The following is a 24,670-nucleotide window of genomic DNA, read 5'->3' as shown; positions in this document are numbered from 1 at the left end:
ATGGAAGGAGACACCTGTTCACCAAGAAAGTAACCTTCTATGGTCTTATTTTTTTTCCCTTTTTTTTGGGCATTTTCCCAGCCAGTTACTTGACTTCTGAATCCACTGTGCTCAAGGCTGAGATTCAGATCAGCTGTTCTACTCCCCAAGGGGCTTTTGGTGGAGGTGGGGCCACCACTGAGGGCTGAGGTTCATATCAGTTGCTCAATTCCCCCAGAGGCTTTACGCTGAGTTGCCTGGACAATGGACCCAGGCTGCTTCCATGGCCACTCTGTAGCCACTTGCCACCTGCTGCTGCCACTGCTTCTGCCACCTCCTGGGGCAGTGCTGGGGGGACCCCACTCCTCTCCAGCTCAGCTGGAAAAGCCCTCCCACACTGACCTTTGGAGCTTTCTTTCTTGATTGTGGGTTGAGGGATCCGGCACCTTCCCTGCTGGGAATTCTGCCCTGGATGTCTGTTCAGGTCCTGTTCCTCCCAGTTGCGCATGGCCACGGCTGGGCTCCGCTCCGCTCAGCGTCCAGTAAGATAGACCTTACCTGTGGGCCTTCCAGGTTACCCTTAGCTGGAAACCTCTTTCACTCTGTTGTTCTGTGGTTTCTGCTGCTCTAGAATTTGTTGAGAGTCATTTTTTACAGGTATTTTGTGGGCTGTGGGGAAGTGCCAGAGTATATGAGTCTTTCTACTCCACCATCTTGGCTCTGCCTCCCCTACATTTGTACTTTTAACCTCACAGTTCCCATGTTATGCACTCAGGAAAGCAAAAACAGGAAGAGCACCTCCAAGAATAAAGTATAGGACAGAGAGGGAAGTTTGTGCAAATTTGAGTCCATTGAGGGTTAAAAGAGAAAAATGCCAAACACTTAGAATATCTGGTGTTGTGATGATGGAGAAAATCACGGTAGCTACCAACCCATGTTCTACCTCCTCCTCTCTATAGAATTTTTATGTGAATAGAAAAATAATAACAGCTAACATGTGTATGTTACTTACGATGTGCCAGGTACTGTGTGAGGCACCTTATAGTTATTATCTCATTTGAGCTACTCAACCACCTTGGGAGATGGGTGCTGTTATTATCCCCATTTTACAGTTGAGGAAAGTGAGGCAGATGAAGATTGAATGATTTGCCCAGGATTACACAACTAATAAGTGTCTGAGATGGGTATTGAACTTGTCTTCTAATTCCAAGTGTGGTGCTCTATTTACTCTGCCACCTAACAGTCTAGAATGGTGGTGGGGAACCTGTGGCCCTGAGGCCACATATACTTGGGGCCTCACGTGTGGTCCTTTGGCTGCATTCAAACTTCATGGTCTCCAGGCTGTAGGTTCCCAACTCCTGATTTACACGTATATCAGGGCTTTCTTAAAAAAGATGTAGAGCAGAGTCCTGCTAAAATAGAACTAAACTGCTTTCTTAGTCCCTTACAGCATGGATAGTCTGTGTTACTTGTTAAGTGCTGATGACTCAGTTTCGGGAGGCTAAGTACAGTTCCAGACTTGTCCTGTCAGGAGATTTGGGTGCCTCACCTTAGATCTTCAGTGCTGAAACTAGAATGAGAGTACCTGAGGTATTTCAAATGCTTCACCTACCTATATTCTTTAAACAATTTTTTAAAATTCTTAAATGCCCTCAAAAATGAGCATTTCCGTGTGTACACAGAACGCAAAAAGAGGATTCTGTATTAAACTACAAATTCCTTTTCATTCTACTTGCTTTTTAAAAAAGCATGTGATAAAGTGAACATGTCACTTACAAAATTACCATGTTTCTTTCTGGTTTCTTTCTGTTTTCCTCTTTATTTTAAAAAAATGTTTCTGTGACTTTTTTTGGCATTACTATTGCTTATTTCTCCTCAGAACTTGGCCCCGCCATTATAAACAAAGGGGGAAAAACCCCTTGTAACAATAAGCATAGTTAAGTAAAATAAATCCATCCAGTGACCATGTTCAGAAATGCATCTCTTACTGCACCTTGCCTCTGTCGTCTCTTTGTCGAAGATCTTTTGGAGATGTGGTCGGTCGTTGCTTTGATCAGCATTCTCAGGTTTTTTTAATAGTGTTACTGTCCATGTGTTAATTATTATACTGGTTCGGCTCACTTCATTCTGTATTTAATCATACTTTCCATGATTCTCTGAAACTTTCTCCTTTTAGCTACCTCTTGAACCTTGTAATTGCATTTCAAAGTTCCTGTTTGGTTCACCAGTGTTTTAATGAGAAATACTTGAAAGCCCCTAAATTCCGTTAAATGTCCATGTGTGTGAGCCTATGTTTCCTTGGTCCTTAAACTTTTTTTCCCCTAGTTCTCCACCCTGCCCCCAAAAAAACCATAAAAAAGAAACTGGATTTTTGTTATATCATTCTTGGTACTTTTTTCCTTTTAGGGCTCTTTTTAGGAAATGATCAGTGGATACTTTCTGCTTCTACTTTGTTCTCTGGTTCTAATAGAGTTTGGCAGTTATTTGAGATTTCTTAAACTTTGTCCTGGGTTGTTTGGTTTTTTTTAATTATGGGTTTTAGAGAGTCTAGTGAGTCTGAGTGGTCTTCCCTTAAACTTTTTTCTAGGTTTCTAGTTTTTCATAGTATATAGATTTTATATGTTCTTCTGTTTTTTAATCTTTAATTCAGTGGTTCTAATATTCCTTACTCTTTTGTGGAGTCTTTGATTTCTATCTGGTTTCTCTTCTACTTTTCAGGGAGTCTGTCTTGGGTAAGGCTTATCACTTTTCTGAAAGTCTTACTCTCCTTTCCTTTAGATCTTTTATTACATTTTTTAAAAATCTTGCTTCATTTCTAGGTTTTTTGTAGTCCTTGTGGAAAGTAAATTTTTTCCTTTGAATTACTACTTGCGGTTGTTCTGAGGGTTATTCTCTCCCTGTTAGAAATTTTAAGTGTATCTCTTGATCTGTAATAATTCTTGATAGTGTCAGTATCCTTTTCGATTTACTCTTGATTCTCTTCCTGAATTGGAGCTTTGTGCAAGGGCTGATTTTGGGTGAAATGGTCAGCCCTGCTTGTTTTTGACCTAGGTCACCTTTGCTACCTCTAGGCTTCTGGGTGACTTTTTATGTGGTTCTGGGGTGATAAAAGTTACTCATGTTGCTCATTTGATTTCTTGACCTTTATTTGGTCTGTGTGGTTTTCAGGTTTTTTTTTTTTCTCAAGTAGATATGTGGGAGCTGGTCTCCCTACTTCTATCCAGGTACCATCTTGGCCAGAAGTCTTCATACCCAACATCTAATAAGCTAGATCAGATAGGGACATGCAGAAAATAGGAATGAAATATTGTGGGTGTAGAATAAAATTATTTTCCTAAACTAAAAAACCAAGATAAAAACTAAACAGAGGTAGCTTAAATAGTTAAATATGCTGTCTCGACCTACTAACCATTTTGTCACTTCTTTGTTCTCTGCTTTCCAATCCCTTGGCCCTTAGTCCTAAATTACTAACCTCTTTCCCTTCCATCTCCATTTATCTCCTCTGATCCTATTCATGAGCTGGAGGAAGTTTGATGATCCTTATGACAACATACATTACAAATTTATATTAATGTAATTTCAACTGGGCCTTCCGTACATCAAGGCAGTCCTTTTTTTCCTCTCTAATTGATTTCCTTTCTCACTCCTTGCAGAAACATCATTCCCTACTTATACCTTTCTCCTAGTAATTGATGAAGAAGTCATTTTCCTTGTCCAAAGTCAACCCCTCTGCATGTTATACACTTCATCTTTTCCCATCCCTTCCTCTTCTGTGGATTATATTCTCAAAATCATTCCCCTACCCCCATCTTCAACTTCTCCCTATATACAGGTTACTTCCCTACTGCCTTTGAACATAACCTAAGCCTTCCTCATTCTTATGAAACATTCACTGGACCTTCTCATTTCATCAGCTATACCCTGCCTTCCTTTACCAACTGGATTGCTTGAAAAAGTCACCTACACTACTACCTCTCCTCTCTCTCATTCTTCTGCCTTTTGCCAACTGGCTTCCATTCTCATCCCTCTTTAATTCTTCTCTCTAAAAAGTTACCAATGATTTCTTGATGGCCAAAACTCATGGTCTTTTCTGAGTTCTGATCGTTCTCAACCTGTCTGCCGCATTTGACTCTATTGACCCGCTCTCTTCTTGGACACTCTATGCTGCACTCTATGCTGTCTAATACTTTATAACAATATTGGTTATCTTTCTTCCTTTCTGGTGTTCCTCCATCTCCTTTCCTGACTCATCCATGTCCTACCCCCAGTCATGCATGTTCCCCAAGATTCTTCTACAGTTTACACCTCTCCCTCTATATTCTCTCTTGATAGCCTCATTACTTGTCATTGGTTTAACTGTTGTATGTATGCAAGTGAATGAAATATGTATATCTTAAATCTAGATAGTTTACAGTTTTATATTTATATATGTTTACATGTGTAGAGAATGTGTATCTACATACGTACATACATATATATGTGTATACACGTCTCTCCCATGAGCTTCAGTTATGTATTATGTTTCAGAGTGGATGTCTCAGAGACATATCAAACTCTGCATATCCAAAACTGAAATCATTATCTTTCTCAGATACTCCTTTCCTCCAAATTTCCCTGTTTTTGTCAAATGCACCATCATCCTTCCAGTCTTCTGGTTCATAACTTCAGCATTGTCCTCAACTTCTCTTACCCCACACGTTAATTAAATCAGTGGCCAAATCTTGCTTTTTCTGCTTCCACAAAATCTTTTATGTGTGACCCCTTCTCCCCACTCTCATAGTTACCATCTTAATAGTTGAGGCCCTCGTCCCTTTTGGCCTTGTTTATTGTAAATGCCTTCTAATTGGTTACTTTGATTTAAGTCTCTAATCACTGCAATTCATCTGCTAAAGTAATTTTCCTTAATCATAGAGCTGACCGTGGAACTTCCCTACTCAACCAATTCTAGTGATTGCCTATTGCTTCTAGGTTAAAATATAAACTCATTTGTTTAGCTTTCAAAGTCCTGCACAATCAGCAGCGTATCTGTTCACTCACACTGGACGTTGTTTACGCTGGACATTGTTCTGCTTTCTTGTACCCTGCTGTCCAGCCAAACTGGCCTTGCCTCTGTTCTTCATACACAACACTCTCTATCCTCCCCACCTTTGCATTGGCTGTTCCACCTGCTTGAAATGTGCTCCATTTTATTTTTGGCCTCATTGAGTCTCTCTCTTCCTCCGAGATGCAGCTCAATCATTATTTCTAGGTCATGTGTTTGCTGATCCCTTAATGGCTAGTGCTCTCCCTTTCAGAGTACCTTATAATTTAACTACTGAGTATTTATTTGAATTTATTCATTTAATATTTCCGTGAGATACGTGTACACGTATATCTGTGTATGTATATATAGTATCTATAGATACATTTATATACTTACATATCTCACAGATATTAATGTGACTAAATAAATAGATTTTATGTATATGTATACACAGCAATTTATTAGCTCCCCATTAGAACGCAAGTTCATTGTGAATAGGGATTGTTTCTTTCTTTGTACTTGCTTCAATATTGTCTAACATAATGCCTGGTACATAGTAAGTGTTTTAAAATGCTCGTTGATTGATTTTTAAAAATAGTTAATGGTTTACAGTTTTTTTCTTAGTATTTTTAAAAACAGCTTCTTTCAGTTATCAGTTCCTTTTTTTTGGTCATTTTTTCTGCTTCTCTGATTTTCTTTTGTGCTTGTTTTGGGGTTGTTAATCAGTTGATTTTTTTCTAGTTGATTTATTTAATCAATTTTTATTGCTGCCTTTTAGTTTTATATCAGATACATTTCCCAGTCCATGTCTCTCTTCCTCCTTCCTCTTCTTAGAGAGTTGACCCTTAAGTACAAAAGAAAGAGTAGCAAAAGAAAAAAAACCAGTTTAGTAAAAACTAACCGCAGTATTCCATACCCATAGCTCCCCGCCTCTGTCAAGTGGGGGGAAATGCCTTCTCAAGGTATAGCCAAACTATTTATAATTCTTCATTCTGCCCTTTGATTAAAACTTTGCCCATTGACCAAAATGAGTGGGTTTTTTTTTTCCCACCAGCCCTTTTGGATTCCAGCCTAAGTATGCCCCAGCCAATTTTTCTTGCATCTCTGTGGGCAACCGGCCAGCTGCAGGATGCGAATGACCTATCTAACCCTGTTCTTTGTGTTATAATCAGTGAGAGTAAGGGGGTAGAAAAAACTAATAACAGGCTTCTTGTCCACCCAGAGAAGGCTGTCCAGTTTCCCAGTGCATGCTTGAAAGCATTCAGGGTTATGTGTGGGGAGATTCTTGCAGGGCCCTGAAATGGCTCTGCCAAATAGGGGAAGGTAAATACAAAGAAAACGAAAACATTTGTCCTAGTGCCCTTCTAATGTGGAATACCACAGCAATGTGATGGGAGAGCACAATTGTTTCCTTTAGCAGTTGGTCACAGGGTTAAAGTGGTCAGCGTACCCTGGCCCTCTTAGGTCTCTGTGAAGCAAGCAGAATTTATTTGATTTAGGGGCATTACTTTTGCTGGAGAATGGTCCTCTTCTAAGCTCAGGATGAGAGCTTTTCAAGGCAGAGAACTTTTTTTAATTTTCTGAAGGCATGAATGTGCCATTAGAAAATCCACTTTGAAAAAGAAAAATGGCCCAGATAGATATTTCATGACCAGTGGCTTCCTTGAATCTCTAGGGCCACCTACTTTGTGTAAATCTCCTGTGTGCTTCATCATTTTCTAACTTGCATTATGATTAGAGGCATCTTATCATCTCTTTCCTGTTCCCCTCTTCTATTAGTCTTAGGTCTTTAAGGACAGACATCTAGGTCATCTGTTTTTCTCACACATGACACCCCATCTACCATCTCCAATCCATCCTACACACACTTACCAAAGTAATTTTCTGTAAGTACAAACTTAACTGTATTACTTCCCTGCTCAGCCAACTCCTATAGTTTTGTGTTGCCTTTTAGGTAAATAATAGCTAGTCTGTAAGTATCACCTACTGTGTGCCAAGCACCGTGCTCAGTGCTTTACAAATATTATCTCATCTGACCCTTGTTTCACCGTGAATGTTATTATTATTTACCCCATTTTACAGATGAGGGAACTGAGGCACAGTGAGGTTACAAAGCTAGTGTCTGAGGCTAGACTTGAGCTCAGGTCTCCCTGACGCCAGGCCAGTGCTCTATCTGCTGCACCACCTAACTGTCCTGAGTTGATGGAATATCAGGTTTTCTGCTTAGCATCTTTCCAGCCTTGCTGGACATTACCCTTTCTTCCTGTAGTCTTCTGTCCAGCCAAATTGTCCTTCCCTGTCATCCTCCATCTCCAGAGTCCTTGCCTTTGCAATGACCTCCCATGCGTATGGAATCCACTCCCTCCTTTATCTCTGCATCAGACTCCTTCCCTTCTTGTAAGGTGCAGCTCGGACACCCTTTGCTGCATGAATCCTTTCCTCATCTTCCCTAGCTGCTAGTGCTTTTCCTCCCAAACCACATTGTTTTTGAATTAAAGAATGAATGAAGTGGTCTTGATTTGCACTGTGCTTGTATTCTAATAGGGGAAGCAAGTAGATATATACAGATATATACAGATATATACAGCATATACAGGTGAAGAAATACAAGTAAGGATTGTTTCCTTTAGTTAATGAATATGCATTTATTATTATTCTTCAGTCCTTTTACTCGTGTCTGATTCTATGTGCATAGACCCCATGTAGGGTTTTCTTAGCAAAAGTACTGGAGTGGTTTGCCCTTTCCTTCTCTCCAGCTCAGTTTTCAGGTGAAGAAACTGAGGCAGACGGGGTTAAATGACTTGCCCAAGAGTATACAGCCAGTAAGTGCTGAGGCCAGATTTGAATTCTGGAAGATGAATCTTCCTGACTTTAGGCCCAGCATTCTATCCAATGCCGTGCTAGCCATATAGTTGGCACTTAATAAATGTTTGTTGATCGATTGGTTCAATTGTATCTCTGTGCCTAGCACAGGACCTTGTACATAGTGGGTGCATAATAAATTCATCGTTGAATCTGATTATAATATGTTTAGATGATCTTATGATAATGTTCAAGAAAGCTTATCACAGTTTTTCTAGTTAGAAGTGAATGCCTCTTTAAGTATGTCTCAATTTGAATTTTTTAAAATGTAGAAAATTGATTTGAATTGATCTAATGAGATGATGTTAATGATCAGATGTTACTCATAGACAAAACTTCTTTGTACGGTGTGTTTATTTCCTGGATATTTCCTGAGTCTTTTATTTAGACTCACTTTTTCAAAATAACTGAAATTGGTAGAAAGGCAAGGTTCTCAATAAAGAAATTATTTTACCTGAAGGCGCTATGTTTGTTCGTACTGTCTAGGAGCTGAGAGAAGATAATATTGTCCTAATTGAAACCAAGGCGATGTTGGAAGAACAGTTGGCAGCCGCTCGTGCCCGAGGGGATAAAGTCCACGAGCTGGAAAAGGAAAATTTGCAACTGAAATCTAAACTTCATGATGTGGAACTGGTAATGAAGCTTTGTGATTAAATTATATTTGAGGAGTGACAGTCCTTCAGTTTTTAGCTGCTTTGTTTTGTTAATAGAGAATGGTAGACCTCTGATAGTAATAGTATTGTGTGTACAGTGGGAGTTTTTTTACATTTAATTTTTTTCAATTTTTAAAAAAAATTTTCTCTCTCTCTCTCTCTCTCTCTCTCTCTCTCTCTCTCTCTCTATATATATATATATATATATATATATATATATATATATATATATCAGGCAAAACAAAGTCCCATGTTCACTTTGTCCAAAAAAATATGTTTCTACCCCTACTCTACCACTTGTACTTTGGGAGGTACATGGCATATTTCTTTATGTGACCTCTGGAATGATGGTTGCTCATTGCATTGAGCCCATTGTATTGAACCAGACCTCTTAACTCTTGGAAAGTTATTTTACCATACAATGTTGTTATTGGATAAATTCTTCTCCTGGTCCTGCTCACTTTATTCTTCCTCCATTTATACAGGTTTTTTTTAGAGATTTTTAAAGCTGGTTCTTTCATCATTTCTTAACAACTAGAAAGCTTAACACATAATTTAGAAATTCAGTCTTTTATATGTGTGTGTGTGTGTGTGTGTGTGTATACACACACAGACATTTTAAAGCACCTTTTTTTTGGTAGGAATAGGTAGTCTGAACTTACTTATAAGCCACAGGTCTCAGTGACAGTTTTTTTAGCCTTATTCTAGAGTAATACAGGAGCAGGAAAGATTTATACTATAACCCTACATTCTGATGACCCCAACCTTAGAACTGAGAATTAATTTTACATTCCAAAAGAACCATCTCTTTGCTGAAATCTGTTTTTAGGGGCTCTCATGTCCTAAGCTAGCTTAAGTAGGTAACTTTAGACTAGGATTTCTTTATCTAGGATCTCTCAATTTTAAAAAGCAATTTATAACAATTAAATTCAATTTAAATTGAATTTAATTAAATAAATTGAGTTAAATTAAAATTTGATTACATAGGAAACTAATTATTTTGGGACACAGTTTCAATACAATTGGTTTCCTTTGTAGTTTATTTTATGTTTTTAAGAACATCACTCTTAAAAGTGGTCCATAGTTTTCATCAGATTGCCAAAGAGGAAAACAAAGTTAACAATACTTAGTTCCTTTTTAAACCTTCTGTTGTATGATCTAGAGTCAAGAGACCTGGATTCAAATCATACCCCCCTGGACTTTTCCATTTTTTGTGACTGTCTGCAATAAATCTTTGGTGAACAAACATTTATTTCATGTTATGTGCCAGGCTCTGGGCTAAGCACTGGGGCAAGGATACAAAGGAAAGCAAAATTCCTCCTTCTCTTCAAGAAATGCATCTATTTAAATAGGTCATTTCACTTCTCTGGGATTCACTTTCCTCATCTGTAAAGTGGGGATAATTATGTTTGTACCACTTCCTCCTCGGGTGGTTGTGAGGAAAGTGCTTTGCAAACCCATAAGGTACCATAGAAAGCCAAGTTACTGTCTCTCCCCTGGAAGTGAGGCACTCCTCTTCATTGAAGTGGTGTAGCTTGCAAATAGTGCTGTGTGTGCTCTGGCAGGACTTTTTGCCTCCACATTTTTTGATAGGAGTATGTGTCCTTCACCCTCTTCTTTTAATGACTTTTCGTTGATATCCTCAGTTTTTATACCACCTGAATTTCCCCTTCCACTCCATCCTTTTTTCCTAAAGCTGTCATGTTTCATACTTCTGCCTTGCCTGGAGCAGCTGGTTTGTTAATGACAAGAACTTGGTCCTTACATCTGCTGAGTCCTGTGTTCTTCCCTCTTCCCTAGGACAGGGACACGGATAAGAAGCGCATTGAGGAGCTTTTGGAAGAAAACATGGTCTTGGAAATTGCTCAGAAACAAAGTATGAATGAATCTGCCCACCTGGGCTGGGAGTTGGAACAGCTGTCCAAGAATGCTGACCTTTCAGATGGTAAATAGGCCCCGGAGTCAGTGACTCAGCCTTACCTGGCTTGTCAGTTTCCATCCTAAGGAACTAAGTCTGACATCCTTTGCCTTGGAGTCCACACTTAGCCTGATAATTCAAACCCAAAGGCCTAATTATCTTTAAAATACCACTTGGAATTATCTCTGTGTATTCCCTCCCCATCCCTTGAAAGTAAAAAGTTCAATAGCCTTTTCTCTGGAGTTACTATGTTACTATGTCAATTCCTTTCCCTATGGGAATCCTCATGGCATTCTAAGTGTAGGCCAACGTGGCTCCCAGAGGCCATCTTCGTCAGATTTATGAATGGCTAAGAATACTTGATGGCAGAGAAAACTCCCAAATGACCATTTATCCCCACTGAAGCCTGTGCTTTAGGCATTCTTATCCCCATTATACACTTACCATAGTAGAAAAAGCTGTCAGCCATTTTTCCCACTCTCAGAGATATACCAAATGGGTGTTTTTTCTTGTTTTGAACAAATCAGCAAGCATTTATTAAACATTTACTATGTACCAGGCCCTGTGCTAGATACTGCTGATACAAAGGCAGAAACATATCTTAAATTATTGGATTATTTGCCTACACCTACTGACTTATTCCACATATAAACTAATAACCTACTGAAGAACTTCCCAGGGGGAAAATTTCCTTGTTGGAAAGGATTTTATCAACAAGGCGTCAGAGTTATATCAGGAAGTATTGACACCAGATAAATGATAAACACTTCTAAAAAAGGGCACCGCGTAGTCACCAGTGGTAGTGGTTTATTAGTATTTACGTTAGATTTTAATAAGTTTCTCTTTCCCTCCCAGTTTGGTATGGGGTTTTTTTGGGTTTTTTTTTTTTTTGCTTGTTAAAAAGGCCATTCCCTGACTACTTCTTAAAGAGGTCTGTTCACACAATGGGCGTTACCTCTCTTGAAGTGAGTAAGTCAAAAGGCCCAGCCTAAAAAGGCCAAGGTCTCCCAGTGCATCCTGGGCCATCTCCAGTCATCCTGATGAATATCTGGTCACTGGATCCAGATGACTCAGGAGGAGAAAGTGAGGCTGGTGACCTGCACAGCCCTCACTGAAAACATAGTCAAGTGCAAGTCATGTCATCATTTTTCTGGATGTCTGGTCTGCTTCAAGAACAAAAGACCGACAAAACCTGTGAAATTTTAGTATTTAGTATTTGCAGTTTTACAAAGTGGTTTTTTTGGGTGAAAATCTTGGATTTATTTCTCAGCAGAGGAATAAGATCAGTTACCAGTTTATCAGAAATACTTCATTATTAATTGGTGAAAGAGCATAGTTTAAATCTTGATTGATTCATTCTGGAAGTATGTATTATCAAGGTTACAGAGGGAATTGTTAAGTTCATTACTTATCTGTTCAGCAACATTTTATTAAGTGCTTATTCTATGCCGATTTAATTCATATAACACTTATTCAAGACCTCCAGTCTTGCAGACTTTTTATTAGGGAAATGAGCATTTAAAAAATTTATTAATAAGCCTTTTTTAGTATGTTATCAAATAGTACCTTATCAAACACCTCTTATGTTCAAGGCACTAATGATGCAAAGACAATGGAAAACAGTCTGATCCTCCAGGAATTGATCTTTTTATTAGAAGGCCAAATAACAAGTAAAATGTATGTTCCTGATCATTTGAGTGGAGTAGGAGTGCTAACAAACCAGAAGGTATCAGGAAGGGCTCCCTATAAGAGGCAGCTCTGCAGCTGAGTCTCAAAGGAAAGATGTGGAAGAGAGAAGGGGTGTCCATTGTAGACATGGGATGCACAGAAGTGGCAAGACATCTTATTTGTAGACCAATTTGGCTAGAATGTATTGTGTGTGTCTCGGGGCAGTAATGATAAGGATGGAAAAATACCCTGGGGGCAACACTGTGGAGGACTTTAAAAGCCAAAATTTTATTAGACTATATATAGCAGGGGTAGGGAACCTAACCTATGGCTTCAAGGTCCTTTAGATCCTTAAGTGTGGCCCTTTGACTGAATCCAAACTTCACAGAACAAACCCTTTTAAAAGGGTTTGTTCTATCAAACTTGGACTCAGTCAAAAGGCCACACCCAAGGACCCAGAAGGCCACATGTGGCCTCAAGGCTGCAGGTTCCCCACCCCTGGACCATAGCAATCTATTGAAGATTATTCAGTAGGGAAAAGATAAGGACAAGGGAGACAGTGACAAAAATGGGGACAGTCAGGTGATGCAATGGATGGAGTGCTTGGCCTGGAGTCAAGAAGACCTGAGTTCAAATTTGGGCTTGGTAGCTGTTTACCCCAATGTCCTCTTCTGTAAAATGGGAATAATAATAGCACTTATTTCCCAGGGTTGTTGTGAAGATCAGATTAAATACTATTTATAAAACACTTTAGCATAGAGGGTCTAATTTGGAGAAAAGGTAGTATCCCAGCTTGTCTAGAATTTGTTAACAGGAATAGGGTGATAAACAGAGCCATGGACCAAACCATCTCTCTTTTTTTGGTGACTTTATGTAGGTGGAAAGAACAGTAGGTTTGGAGTCAGAAAGAGCTGAGTCTGGAGACAGGTGCTGTGTAGCTCTGGTCTCCATTGCCTCATACATTCACTATGGATCACAATAGGACCTACTGTACAGGGCTGTTGAGAGAGTATCCAATGGAATAATATGTGAATTGCTCTGTAAACTGCAAAGCACAGTATAAATGCTGGTTGTTATTAATTTGATGTTTGTGTGTATTTTTAGGCACATTTCCGATCATGTCATTTTGCGTTAGATTCTTCAGAAGCTCGCTAGAGACAGCCCAAATCCCTTATGCTGGCAGTCAAAGTCCTTCATCCTACTTTTATATTATTATAAATTAATTTTTTTATTGCACAGATGTCTTGGTTATGTTGCTATCTGTAGGGGATAGTACATGCTCTGAAGAAAGCTAGGAATTCAGAGGAGTGAAGGTGAACAGGGAAGCAGGGGCGACCATCTGAACAAGTGCCCTCTGGTTTTTTCTAGCCTCATCTCACGCTCTTCTCTACATGGGCTGGCTCCTGCAACACTGAACTGCTCCCCCTTTCCCGTACATGTCCTGTGTGTTCCATCTCTCTGCCTTTGCCTAGGCCAGAACATAAAGACCAGTTATTTGAGTATTACCGGGCACTCATGAGTTTTTCTTAAAGTAATTCAGGTTGAGAGCTGCAGGTGAACTCAGACTATCCCCTGGAGTTTATTATCTTAGAGGAGTACTTTGGACATTAAGTGACTTAAGGGTCACATATCTAATCTCTCCGGGAGGTAGGATAGGAAGCCAGAACTTTTCTGCATTCAAGGCTTGCTCTCGCTCTACTACACTGCCCTGTCCCTCATGATTGGCTCCAGAATTCCTAATTCGTTGCTTTACAAGCTCTTTAGGCTGGTATTCAAGCCCCTCTACAGTCTGACTCCAGCCTACCCATCCATCTCTAATACAGGACATCCCAGAAGTCTTCGTGTCGTTTTAATTATTCGTTTTGTTTTTGTTTTTTGGAGGCAGGATTAAATGACTTGCCCAGAGTTAGACAACTTATGTATATCTGAGGCCTGATTGGAGCTTAGATCTTCCTTACTCCAGGGCTAGTGCTCTATGCACTGTGCCATCTGCTTTTAAGTTTTAATAGATTTAAACTTCACTAAGACTTTTGGGACACCCTATACACATGTACACTGCCTCTCCCCACCCCTCCAGCAAAAACTCTTTGAGAGTTGGACTGTGTGATTTTTCACCTTTTTAAAAAATCCCCAGTCTTTATCATAATGGCTTTTATATTTTGTTTTGTTTTAGGCCTTGTTTTGTTTCATTCCTTCATTTTTATTTATTCATTTATTTATCCATTTATTCATTCATTCACTCATTTGTTTATTTATCCATTCATTCAGTTTGTATGTATCCAGACCTGCAATTTCATCAGTGGAGGGAGCTCTCCGGTGATGATGAAACTCCTTCTACCAGTGCACATCGGCAGTTGTTCAGTAGTTTATAGTTTTAGAGAGAGTGGCCTGGGGCACTTGTAAGTTAAATGACTTGCCAGCCAATAGGTATCAGAGTCAGGACTTGAACTCAGGTCTTCCTGAGTCTGATCCAGTGTTCCTTGTTGTCTCTCACAAGTAGCCATGTAATCAGTGGGGGTGGAATTGACTGCATTAGGAGCACCCCAGTGATGCTTTAGTTCTGATCCTGTCAATCTCCTCCCAGCATCCAGGAAGTCGTTTGTGTTTGAGTTGAACGAGTGTGCCTCCAGTCGAATCTTGAAGCTGGAGAAGGAGAACCAGAGCCTTCAGAACACCATCCAGGAGCTGAGAGATGCTTCCCTCGTTGCAGAAGAAAGCAAATTAAAGTTTGTGGAGCTTGAAACAGAGAACCACCAACTCAGCAGAAAGGTAACCCTCTTCTTCTCCCCTGCCAGCCAGGTCACTCTGGGGCTGTTCAAGCCCGCAAGAGGATGAGGGTTCAAGACGAAGGCTGTCCAGTAAAGGACCGTGCCATTACCTGCACCAAGTTCCCAGGAAAGGATATGCAACAAAATCAGGAGATAACAGCAGGGTAGTAAGAGCAGTTAATAATTGATGTGGAGTGAATAAGATCATGCAGGAAAGAGGAGTTTAAAAAATCTCATTTAAAAAAAGCTAAAAATGAGACCTTGGACAAGAGCTATCTTGTGATCGAGTGTAGCTATGAGTAAACGAATAGACTCAAGAGGTGGTAGAAGTAGGAAAAGCGGGATCAGAAGACCAAAGACAGGAGTTTAATCACAGCCCTTCTCTGAGACCTTGAACAAGTCCCTTCAGTTTCTTGAGCCTCAACTTTCTTGTCTGTAAAATAGACATGAAATCATCCTGCCATAATCTATTTTACTGTTCTGGTGAAGATCTGATAAAGTAATATATTTGAAAGCACTGGGAATACAGAAGACAAAAAATGAAAATGCTGTATATGTTGAGTACATAATGTATTATTCTATGTATAAAAATGGTGGTTGGTTGATAGATTGAATTTCAAAGTACATAAGGAAGAGGGAGACAGTGGTCATTGCTCATAGAACTGCTCGCTGGCGTTAGAAATAGGGCTTGGCTAGGCTACAAAGTACATAGGGAAGAGGGAGACCGTGGTCATTGCTCATAGAACTGCTCACTGGCATTAGAAATAGGGCTTGGCTAGGCTACGTATATGCAGCATGGTCTTCATGGCCCAAGTTTCCTGTTGGATACTTAGGAAACGGCTATACACAGCCTTTTTTGGTAGTGCAGTAGATAGAATGTTGGACTTGGATGAGGAAGACCTGATTTCCAACATGGTCTCATATTCTTACTGTGTAAAAATCACCATCTCAGTTTTCTCATCTGTCAAATGGGGAAATAATGGCAACTGTCTTCCAGGGTTACATGAGATTCAAATTAGCTAATACTTGGAAAGTGCTTTGTAAACCTTAAAGCACGGTATAAGTCCTAGCTATTATCATCTCCATTTCTCCATCCCCATCCCCCATCCCCATTTCCATCTTCATCCCCATCCTCCTCGTCTCTCCACAGGTAGAAATAACGGTTCTGCTACATCTTCTCATCTTGCACGATTTATGCCCTTATCTCATATTCAGGACCCACCCAACATGGCAGTCCTTTCTTTGGATTAATTTACTATCTCACTGCTTTTAGGCTGATTTCCCTTTATTCTCCATGTTTACTTCATGACCGGTTTTGTTTTTCCTACCGGCCCCTTTCCTTTGCCCATCTAGTAGAGTTAAGATAGTTCTCCATGAAAGTGCTTTTCTCCAAATGGTATAATGAAATAGGAGAAACTCTGGCCTCAGGAATTGAAGCCTACATTGCAGTTTTATCTCTGTTGACCAGTTAGCTGTGTGACTGTGGACTCCGTTTTCCCATCTGTAAAATGCACATTTTGGTCAAAATGATCCCTCAGGCCCCTTGGCTGGGCTCTAAATGGATTTTATGATTTCTCAGATTTGGGTGTAGGAGTGATGTGACAGTTGTTATACCCAAATGCGATATGTGGTCCTTTGGACTTTATTTATAGAAATAAAAGGATACTTCCCAGAGTCCCAAATCTAAATTCAGTGATTCTTCAGAACTTACTATCTTCTCCCTTATCCCCTCTTCCAAATGTCTGCCATTTTCCCTATTCCAGACTTTTGTTATTTCTCTCCAAGGTACCACCATCCTTAGATTCACCCAGGTTCACAGTCTCAGCATCTGAATCATCCTCTGTTCTTTAATCCACATAATGAGTTGTCAACTTTCATCTCTTCTTACACAATATCGCCCCATTCTGTCCCCTTCTTTTTACTCAGGGTCACCACTCTTTCTATCTGGCCTCCAAAGTGGTCTTTCCCTTCTCCATCTTCCACACAGCTTCCAAAGCACAAAGCATGGACCCTATTATTACTCTTCTACTCAGTAAACTCCAATGGCTCCCTCTTAACCCTGGGCTCACATACAAACCCAATTTGGCATTTAGAGCCCTTTAAAATCTGGCTCCTGGCCACTTGTCCAGGCTCTCCTTCACATACTGTGTGGTCCAGCCATATTACCCTTGCTCACACAGGATGTTCTTCTGATCTCATTTTCCTTCCAGATTTTGCCTTGGCTGTCTGAATGCCTCTCAGAGTTCCTTATTTTCTTCATCTGTCACTTTTCACATTAAGTTTTCTTTTGTTTTTGATCTTCCTTGGATACTGGTGTTTTACCCCACCCTGAATTACCTTAGATTTGTTGAGTATGTAAATGTTTTATATACATACATACATATATACATGTGGTCTCTTTCTATAGAATATAAACTTCTTGCGGGCAAGCACTAACTATTTCATTTTATAGTCTCTATGTGTCCCTGGTACCTACTACAGTGGTGATACTCAGAATTAGCAGCTAGGTGGCATGTTAGGTAGAGCATTAGACCTGGAATTGGAAGATGTAAATTCAAATCTGGCATAAGGCAGATTAACTATCTCTTTGACCCCAGGCAAGTCACTTAACCTCTGTTTACCTCATCACTCCCATGTAAAATGGGAATAAGGACAGCGCCTTACTTCCCTGAGTTGATATGAAGATAAAATGAGGTAATATATGTAAAGTGTTTTGCAAACCTAAAAGTGCTATGTAAATGCTAGCTCTCATTATTATAATAACGATCATGCTGGCTGATTGTTTTATTCTTAAGCACTTAAAACACCCTAAGTTTGGGAGGCTGATTTCCTACCCTCATTTCTATTGCCTTTTTCATAGTTAAAGTTTCAGCTGGTCACAGCTTTTCTTTTCATTTCTAGAATGGAAAAAACCCCATGCATCTGTTGCTTACACCTTTTGATGAAAACAGAGGATACATAATTATTGGGTTTGTCTTACATATTAGCCTATTAGGGGAAATGCCTGGATTAAGAAAGCATTTGGGCCTTGCCCCAGATAAGGAAAATTTGACATTTAGAAAGATAAGGATTATAGGGTTCCAGGAGCCCCATAGAGCTGTTAATTGAATGTTAATTGAAAGACTAGAAGGTAATTCTAGTATATGGAGGTGCCTAAAGATTGTCCTTCCCTGTAGGGCTCAGGAAATACTTTTTTTCCCCTCCAATTTCCCATTGTTCTTTTTACTGCCCTCATATGCCACTTTGTGTGCAGCCCTTCCTGCCTGTACAAACAAGAATTGGCATTCATTGCTGGCTGGAGAGCCTTCTTATTCTTTGGTTTTTCCCTTCCCCAGAGGATTCCCCCTTCCTTCCCATTTTCCACTTTCTGGTAGCATTCCATCTGGCCTTCCCAGTTGTCAAAAGAGGGAAAAAAAAGGTTTAAAGCCATCAGGATATGCCGCCTTGGCAGAATTCATAGGGAAAAGGGGATTACCCACTTACAGGAATATGTCTTAAAAATCAGAAAATTTGAAAAGGTGATTTCCCCAGCCTGAGCAGTGATTAAGGTAGGTAGGTAGCTCCTCCATGAGATTTACCGTGCACACTACAACAGTTCTCTGAGGTACGTAGTGAATGTGTTACTTTTACAAATGAGGAAACAGCCTTGGAGGAATTTGTTTTCAGAGTGAACTGTAGAGAGCTGGCTGTCCTTGGAGAGCCAATAAAGTGTGAGTCCTGATTCTGCCTTTGACATTTAGCTGTGTGACTGTGGGCAGGTCAGTAAACATTTCTGAACCTCATCTGTGGAAGTCAGCAAGACAGCAAACATTTATTAAACATTTAAGCAAATGGTACCAGCCCCTGGCCTCAAAGACTTACATTCTAATAGGGGAAGATGACCCATGAAAGGAGGCCAGAACAAGTAGGGTAAGGGAGAAGATGCCTTACAGGGAACCTGGTAGAGAAAGAAGTCAAGTGAACCAAGAGTGGAAGTGGGAGAGAGAAGTGAAGAAATAAACTTGGCTGTCCTGGGGCCTTCCTTAAAATGGAGTTTCCAGGAAGAACTCACATTGGAGAAAGGTACTCCAGGGTCAGGGGCATCTTCCAGGGGGCAGAAGGCTTCTAGGACATGGTAGAGAAAAAAGTCAGGGGCATAGCTCAGGAAGGAATGAATGAAGTAAAATGGACATAATGAAGCACCTGGAGGCAGCTAGGTGGTACAGTAGGTATAGCATGCCAGTCCTGGAGTCAGGAAGACCCGAGTTTACATCTGACCTCAGACACTTGCTAGCTATGGGACCTTGGGCAAGTCCCTTGACCTCTCTTTGCCTCAGCTTCCCAAGCTTTTAAAATAGGAATAATAATTGCACCTACCTTGCTGCTGAGATTATATTTTTAAGGTACTTAATATGGTACCTGACATGTAGTGGGGGCTTTATAAATGCTTATTCCCTTCCTTTCTACCTTAATATCTCTAGTTCCTACCTCAGAGTTTTTCTAAAACTCAAGTAAGATGATCTATGCATAAAGTGCTTTGCGAATTTTAAAGTAGGACTTCTTAACCTGGGGTCCATGAACGTGATTTTACAAAATATTTTGAGAACTCTTTCATTATACTCGGTTTCCTTTGTATTTCTTTGTGTTTTATGTATTTGAAAACATGATTCTGAAAACGGTTTCATAGATGTGACCCAGGTGCCAAAGGGATCAGAGACACAAAAATATTTAGGAATCTCTGCTTAATAAAAACAGTATGTAAATGTCAGTTATTAAGCTTATAAGCTAGTGAGTGTTAAGAACTGACCATAACTAACATTTATGGAGTGTTGAAGTTTTGTGAAACATTTAACATGCATCATCTCTTGGTCCTCACAGCAACCCTATGTGGGAGGAGCTATCATATCCTAATTTTACATTTGAGGAAACTGAGGCTCGTGCCTCTTGATTGCAGATCTATTGTTCTCTCCTCAGGCCTGAACCATCTTTATCCGATGATTGTTGTCTCATCAATTTAACTGTTGGCTGACTTAATTTTCTCCTTCCTACTTGAGTTCCCAGGTACAAGACAAGACATAACCAACCCAGAATTAACTATCCTTCAGAAATTTTCTTTTTATAATTCTACATGTTGTGCACATTTCAGTGTATATGACTGCCTGAAGACTATTTCATCCTATGTTGATTCCTGGTCTACATATTTCTTTATAGTTTGCGCTGCCTACTTTAATTTTGGATAAAGCAAGTCATTCAGCTTTCAATCTGACTGTAGATTTAATGTCTCTAGGACAGGGGAGAGGTTAACCCAATGGGTGACCAGCCTAAAGCTGGAGAAGATTCTGGGCCACAACGGTGTGGGAGGTAGGCAGTGAGACCCTCACTTAAGGGGCAGGAGATCAGGAAAGTTAGCAGGGGCACTGGGAGTCTTAACCTCCTAGCATGAAGTGCTAAAAGGTACTCTAGCTCATGTCTCAATGGGAGCAAACTGCCAGGGTGTGAGCTTTTTTTAAAAAAGCAAAAGATGAAACTTCAGGGGAATTAATGTGAGTTTGTTTCTTTTTCTTTTACCATCAGTAGCCTCTGGGGACACAAAACCAAATACTGTGATCTAGACAGACAGATCAGAAGATTTAAAGAAAACCAGAAATCTCATCATTGTAATGGAACAGGACGGGCACATTTCGCAAAAATTAATTTTTCCTAAGTTTAGGAGAACAGCCAACAAAGTCATTACCCAAAGTGAAAGCAAAACTCTCTGGGGCTTTGTGGTCTACACAGCAGAATGTGGACTCTGGCAGAGGACCATAAAAGGATGGGGAGAGGTAGAGGGTGGGGAGAGGAGAAAGAGGCAAAAGCCACCAACGGTAACAAGGAAGCCTGATTATGGATGAAATCACATTTTTAAACCCCAAATGGTGATAAACTGAAAAGGGGAGGAAATAACATTTCCCCCCCTTGGTCTTTGGTTCTTCCACAGCAAAGTGTATTATGTGGGTGGTTCAGAAAGACTTAGGGAGTGGTTGCAGATCAGAGAATGGCAATAAAATGGGGAGAAGGCCCACGATAGGACTGGTCAAAGGTCCGCCTGAAGAGGTAGAGGAAACAGCAAATGCTAGAAACCCACAGGGATTTCCTCTCACCCTCTAACTCTCTAGAGACCATTGACCTTACTTAGAAGCTTAATGCTTGAGAAACTGAGGAAAGCCAGTGAAGTGGACAATACCCCTTAGGTAAGGGAAGTCTTGAGTTAGCTGGATGGAATGAAAGGTAAACTGTAGTTTCTCTGAGTTGAGAGGAGACTTCAGAGGCCATCTATTCTAACTCTCACCCAAAACAGGAAATACATCTCTAGCATCCTTGGCAAGCAGTTGCCCAGCCTTCCCTTGGAAGATCTCCATTAACTTACCATCCTCAGAGGCTGATTATTCCATTTTGGGATAGCTTTATTTATTGGGAAGTTACTGAGAAATGAGGTGGTTTACTAGATAAAATATTCAATTGGAGGGAGGAGTGGTTGAGTTTGAATTCTGCTTCACAGTTAGCAGCTGGATGATGGAGAGGGGAGGAACATCAGATTTGATACCTCTTAAGGTCCTTTCCACTTCTAAATCTCTGGTCTTCTCTATCAAGCCAAAATCTGACTCTGAAGGTTCCATCCATTTCTATCAGTTGTTCCCTCTGTGGCTATGCAGAATAAACCTACAGCTGCAGATTCTTAACCTTTTTTTGCATGTCACAAAAGCTTTTGACAGCCTGGTGAAAATTATGAATCTTCTCAGAATAACATTTTTAAATGTAGAAAATAAAATAATTAGGATTGCAAAAGAAATTCTTTATATTGAAATAGTTATAAAAATATTTTAAAAAACCAATTTCACATACCCTGGTTGAGAATTTCTGATCTAGTCTACCTTTAAATAACAAGATTGCCTACCTTCCCTTCCTGCCTTTCCCCCTACCCTCTCTTCTCTTCGGCAAGATTATAAACATTCCAGGATTCATCCATTAGTCGTTGTATGGCATGATTTCCAACCTCCTTCTCATCTTCATTGCCCTCCCTTGGATATTATCCAGTTTATCAGCACCCCTCCTAAAATGGACATAGTTAATGGTAGTAGCCAGTTTCACAGTGAGAAGGAGCTAGCGCTGCTTATTTTCCCTTTGTGGAATCTGAGTTAGTGTTGGGAAACCCTGGAAGATAGTGAGAGGGGTGGTGTAGTTACATACACAGGGACTTAGGGAATGAGTGTAGTCTGCTTAATAGAGTGCTGTGTGTGGTTCTGGATTCCAAGTCTCAAAATTCATAGAGTCTTTGAGTTGGAAAGGCCCTCAGAGGTTCTCAAGATCATCAGTCTAGTGTAAGAAAGAAGTCAGAGGTCAAGTCCAACTATCCCATTTTACAGATGATGGTACTGAAGACCAGCTAAGTTGAAACCCTTGCCCCTAGATCACAAGATGGCAGGCACCCTTCCCTGCTATTTTATCTCCTTATGTATTGTACTCTAGTATCTTTGCTTCACAAACAGCTGTCTTCTCTCTTATTAAACACCTCATGTGTGGGGGAACTCACTATCTAAGGAAGAATTAACATTAGAAACTTTCAGGGAGGAATCAAGCTTTTTTTTCATCTCTCATTGTTAATATGTTCTTTTATATTGAACAGAAATAGACCTTTTACAGTAACATAAAAGAGATGTGAAAAATTGAGATGTTAGTTCAAAGGGAAGGCCCTTGTCCATGAAAAGAATACTAGGTCAGTAGGAGGGGACTTAGATGACAACTGCCTAGAATCTGTTAATTGCTATGTGACAATTTCCATCAAGTCATTTCTCTGAGATTTTAAAGGTTTGCATAGGGCTTTACATGTATTTTGTCATTTGATCCTTACACACCCCTGTGAAGTGGGTGCTGTTATATCACCGTTTTGTAGATGACAAAACTGAGGCCACATGTATGGGTGACTTACCCAGGGTCAGGTGGCTGGCCATACCTTTCCTGACTACCTCATAGGTTGCTTTAAGGGTAGAACGCAGCAATATATCTAAAGCGATTTGTACGTATATATTTTTACATAAATGTCCACAATTAGGTGATGATAATAAGAAAGAATAATGTGATGATAATATGGTTATTATAAACACAACCCGCATGGGGAGGAAGATAATAAGCATTCATTATGTGCTTAGTACGTTACAAGTATTATATCATTTGATCCTCACGGTAGCCCTGGGAGGTAGTGCTATTGTGATCCTAATTTTACAATCAAGGAGACTGAGGCACACAGGAGCTAAGTGATTTAGCCAGAATAATGTAGATGGGAAGTGTCTGAGGCAAGATTTTAAGTTAAGTCTTCCTGACTTGTGGCCCAACACTCTGCCCTCAGTGCTATCTAGCTTCTAGGAAAGATCCAGGAAGTTTAGAATATGGTCTTGTGCGGTATTAGTCCTATCCACCTCCTCATGACCCTGTTTTGGGTTTTCTTGACAAAGATACTGGAGTGGTTTGCTGTTTCCTTCTCATTTTACTGGTGAGCAAACCAAGGCAAACAGAGTTAAGTAACTGGCACAGGGTCACTCAGCTAGTCAGTGTGTGAGGCAGGATTTGAACTCGACTGTAGGCCTGCCACTTGCTCTCATTAGGAAGCATCGTTGCTGTAGTATTGATCTGAAAAGGTTTTTGACGGGCTGTTACATTTTGTAAGTAATGACTTTTTTCTTTTTGTTGGCCTGTTGGCCTTGCTGAAGATCGAAAAGTTACAGACTCAGCTTGAAAGAGAGAAACAGAGCAACCAGGATTTGGAGACCCTCAGTGAGGAGCTGATCAGAGAGAAGGAGCAGCTTCAGAATGACGCGGAGACACAGAAGGCTGATAAAGACAGACAGGTAGAGTCCTCCCGGCTAAAGTCAGCCGCCTTCCCTTTGCCCTCTGTTCATGCCATGATGTTTTCTCCCATGGCTCTACAAAATCCAGTGGGAAATTTTAGCCGTCTCCTGGATCGTTTACTGGGGTTCTAGAGGTGAGACCTTTTTCTCCACTGTTAGATTTTCAGGTAAGAAAGTATTTTAACCCATTATATCATCATTGGCTGCATTTATATCATGATTTAAGTTTTGCAGAGGACTTTACAAATATTTTTCATAAAACCCTAAGAGATGGTTGCGATTATTATCCACATTTTACATTTGAGGAAACTGAGGCAGATGGCGATTAAGCAGTTTGCTTAGTCCCAGAATGAGTTAAAATGCCCGAGGCTGGATTCAAACACACGTCTTCTTATTCCAGATCCATTGTGCCATCATAATTTTCTCAGTTCACCTTTCTTTAAGTATATGGATATTACCTTTATTGCAGAGGATCTTAACTTTTTGGTATGTCCCAGACCCCTTTTGAGTGAGAAGGTTGTTTGGTGAAGCCTGTAGACTCCTGCTTGAAATGGTCTTTTTTTTTCCCTCCCTGGCAATCAGGGTTAAGTGACTTATCCAGGATCACACAGCTGGTAAATGTCTGAAGCCAAATTTGAACTCTGGTCCTCCAGACCCTAGGGCTGGTGCTCTATTCACTGTGCCAACTAGCTGCCCCAACGATGTTTTTAATTACATAAAATAAAACAAAGTTAATCCTATGGGGCAAAGTAAGTGATCAGTGCCAGTGCATATAGGTGCTTATTAAATGTTGATTGGCACAGGAAGCCATTGATATTCAGGTAGTTATAACAAAATAAAAAAGAACAGATTCGCAGACCCCAGGTTAAGAACTACTGTTCACTCTGGGTCTTTGGTAATTATAATGCCTCATCACTACCAAATTCTAGGTCATTTAA

General features: G+C 40.1%; 1 protein-coding gene across 3 annotated transcripts in view; it reads left to right on the top strand.

Moving 5' to 3' along the window:
• Positions 1-24,670, top strand: part of CCDC88C (coiled-coil domain containing 88C) — a 221,126-nt gene that overhangs the window by 130,265 nt on the left and 66,191 nt on the right. For all 3 annotated transcript variants that reach the window (XM_072625525.1, XM_072625526.1, XM_072625527.1), the window contains 4 exons: positions 8,351-8,497; positions 10,318-10,462; positions 14,688-14,872; positions 23,595-23,732. In XM_072625525.1, coding sequence (XP_072481626.1) covers positions 8,351-8,497; positions 10,318-10,462; positions 14,688-14,872; positions 23,595-23,732 — 615 coding nt within the window. The remainder of the gene's footprint in view (positions 1-8,350; positions 8,498-10,317; positions 10,463-14,687; positions 14,873-23,594; positions 23,733-24,670) is intronic.

This window comes from Notamacropus eugenii, chromosome 7 (assembly GCF_028372415.1).
Source record: "Notamacropus eugenii isolate mMacEug1 chromosome 7, mMacEug1.pri_v2, whole genome shotgun sequence".
NCBI classification, from domain to species: domain Eukaryota; kingdom Metazoa; phylum Chordata; class Mammalia; order Diprotodontia; family Macropodidae; genus Notamacropus; species Notamacropus eugenii.
The sequence above is the reverse complement of the archived record's forward strand: the minus strand, read 5'-3'. Positions and strand labels throughout refer to the sequence as shown.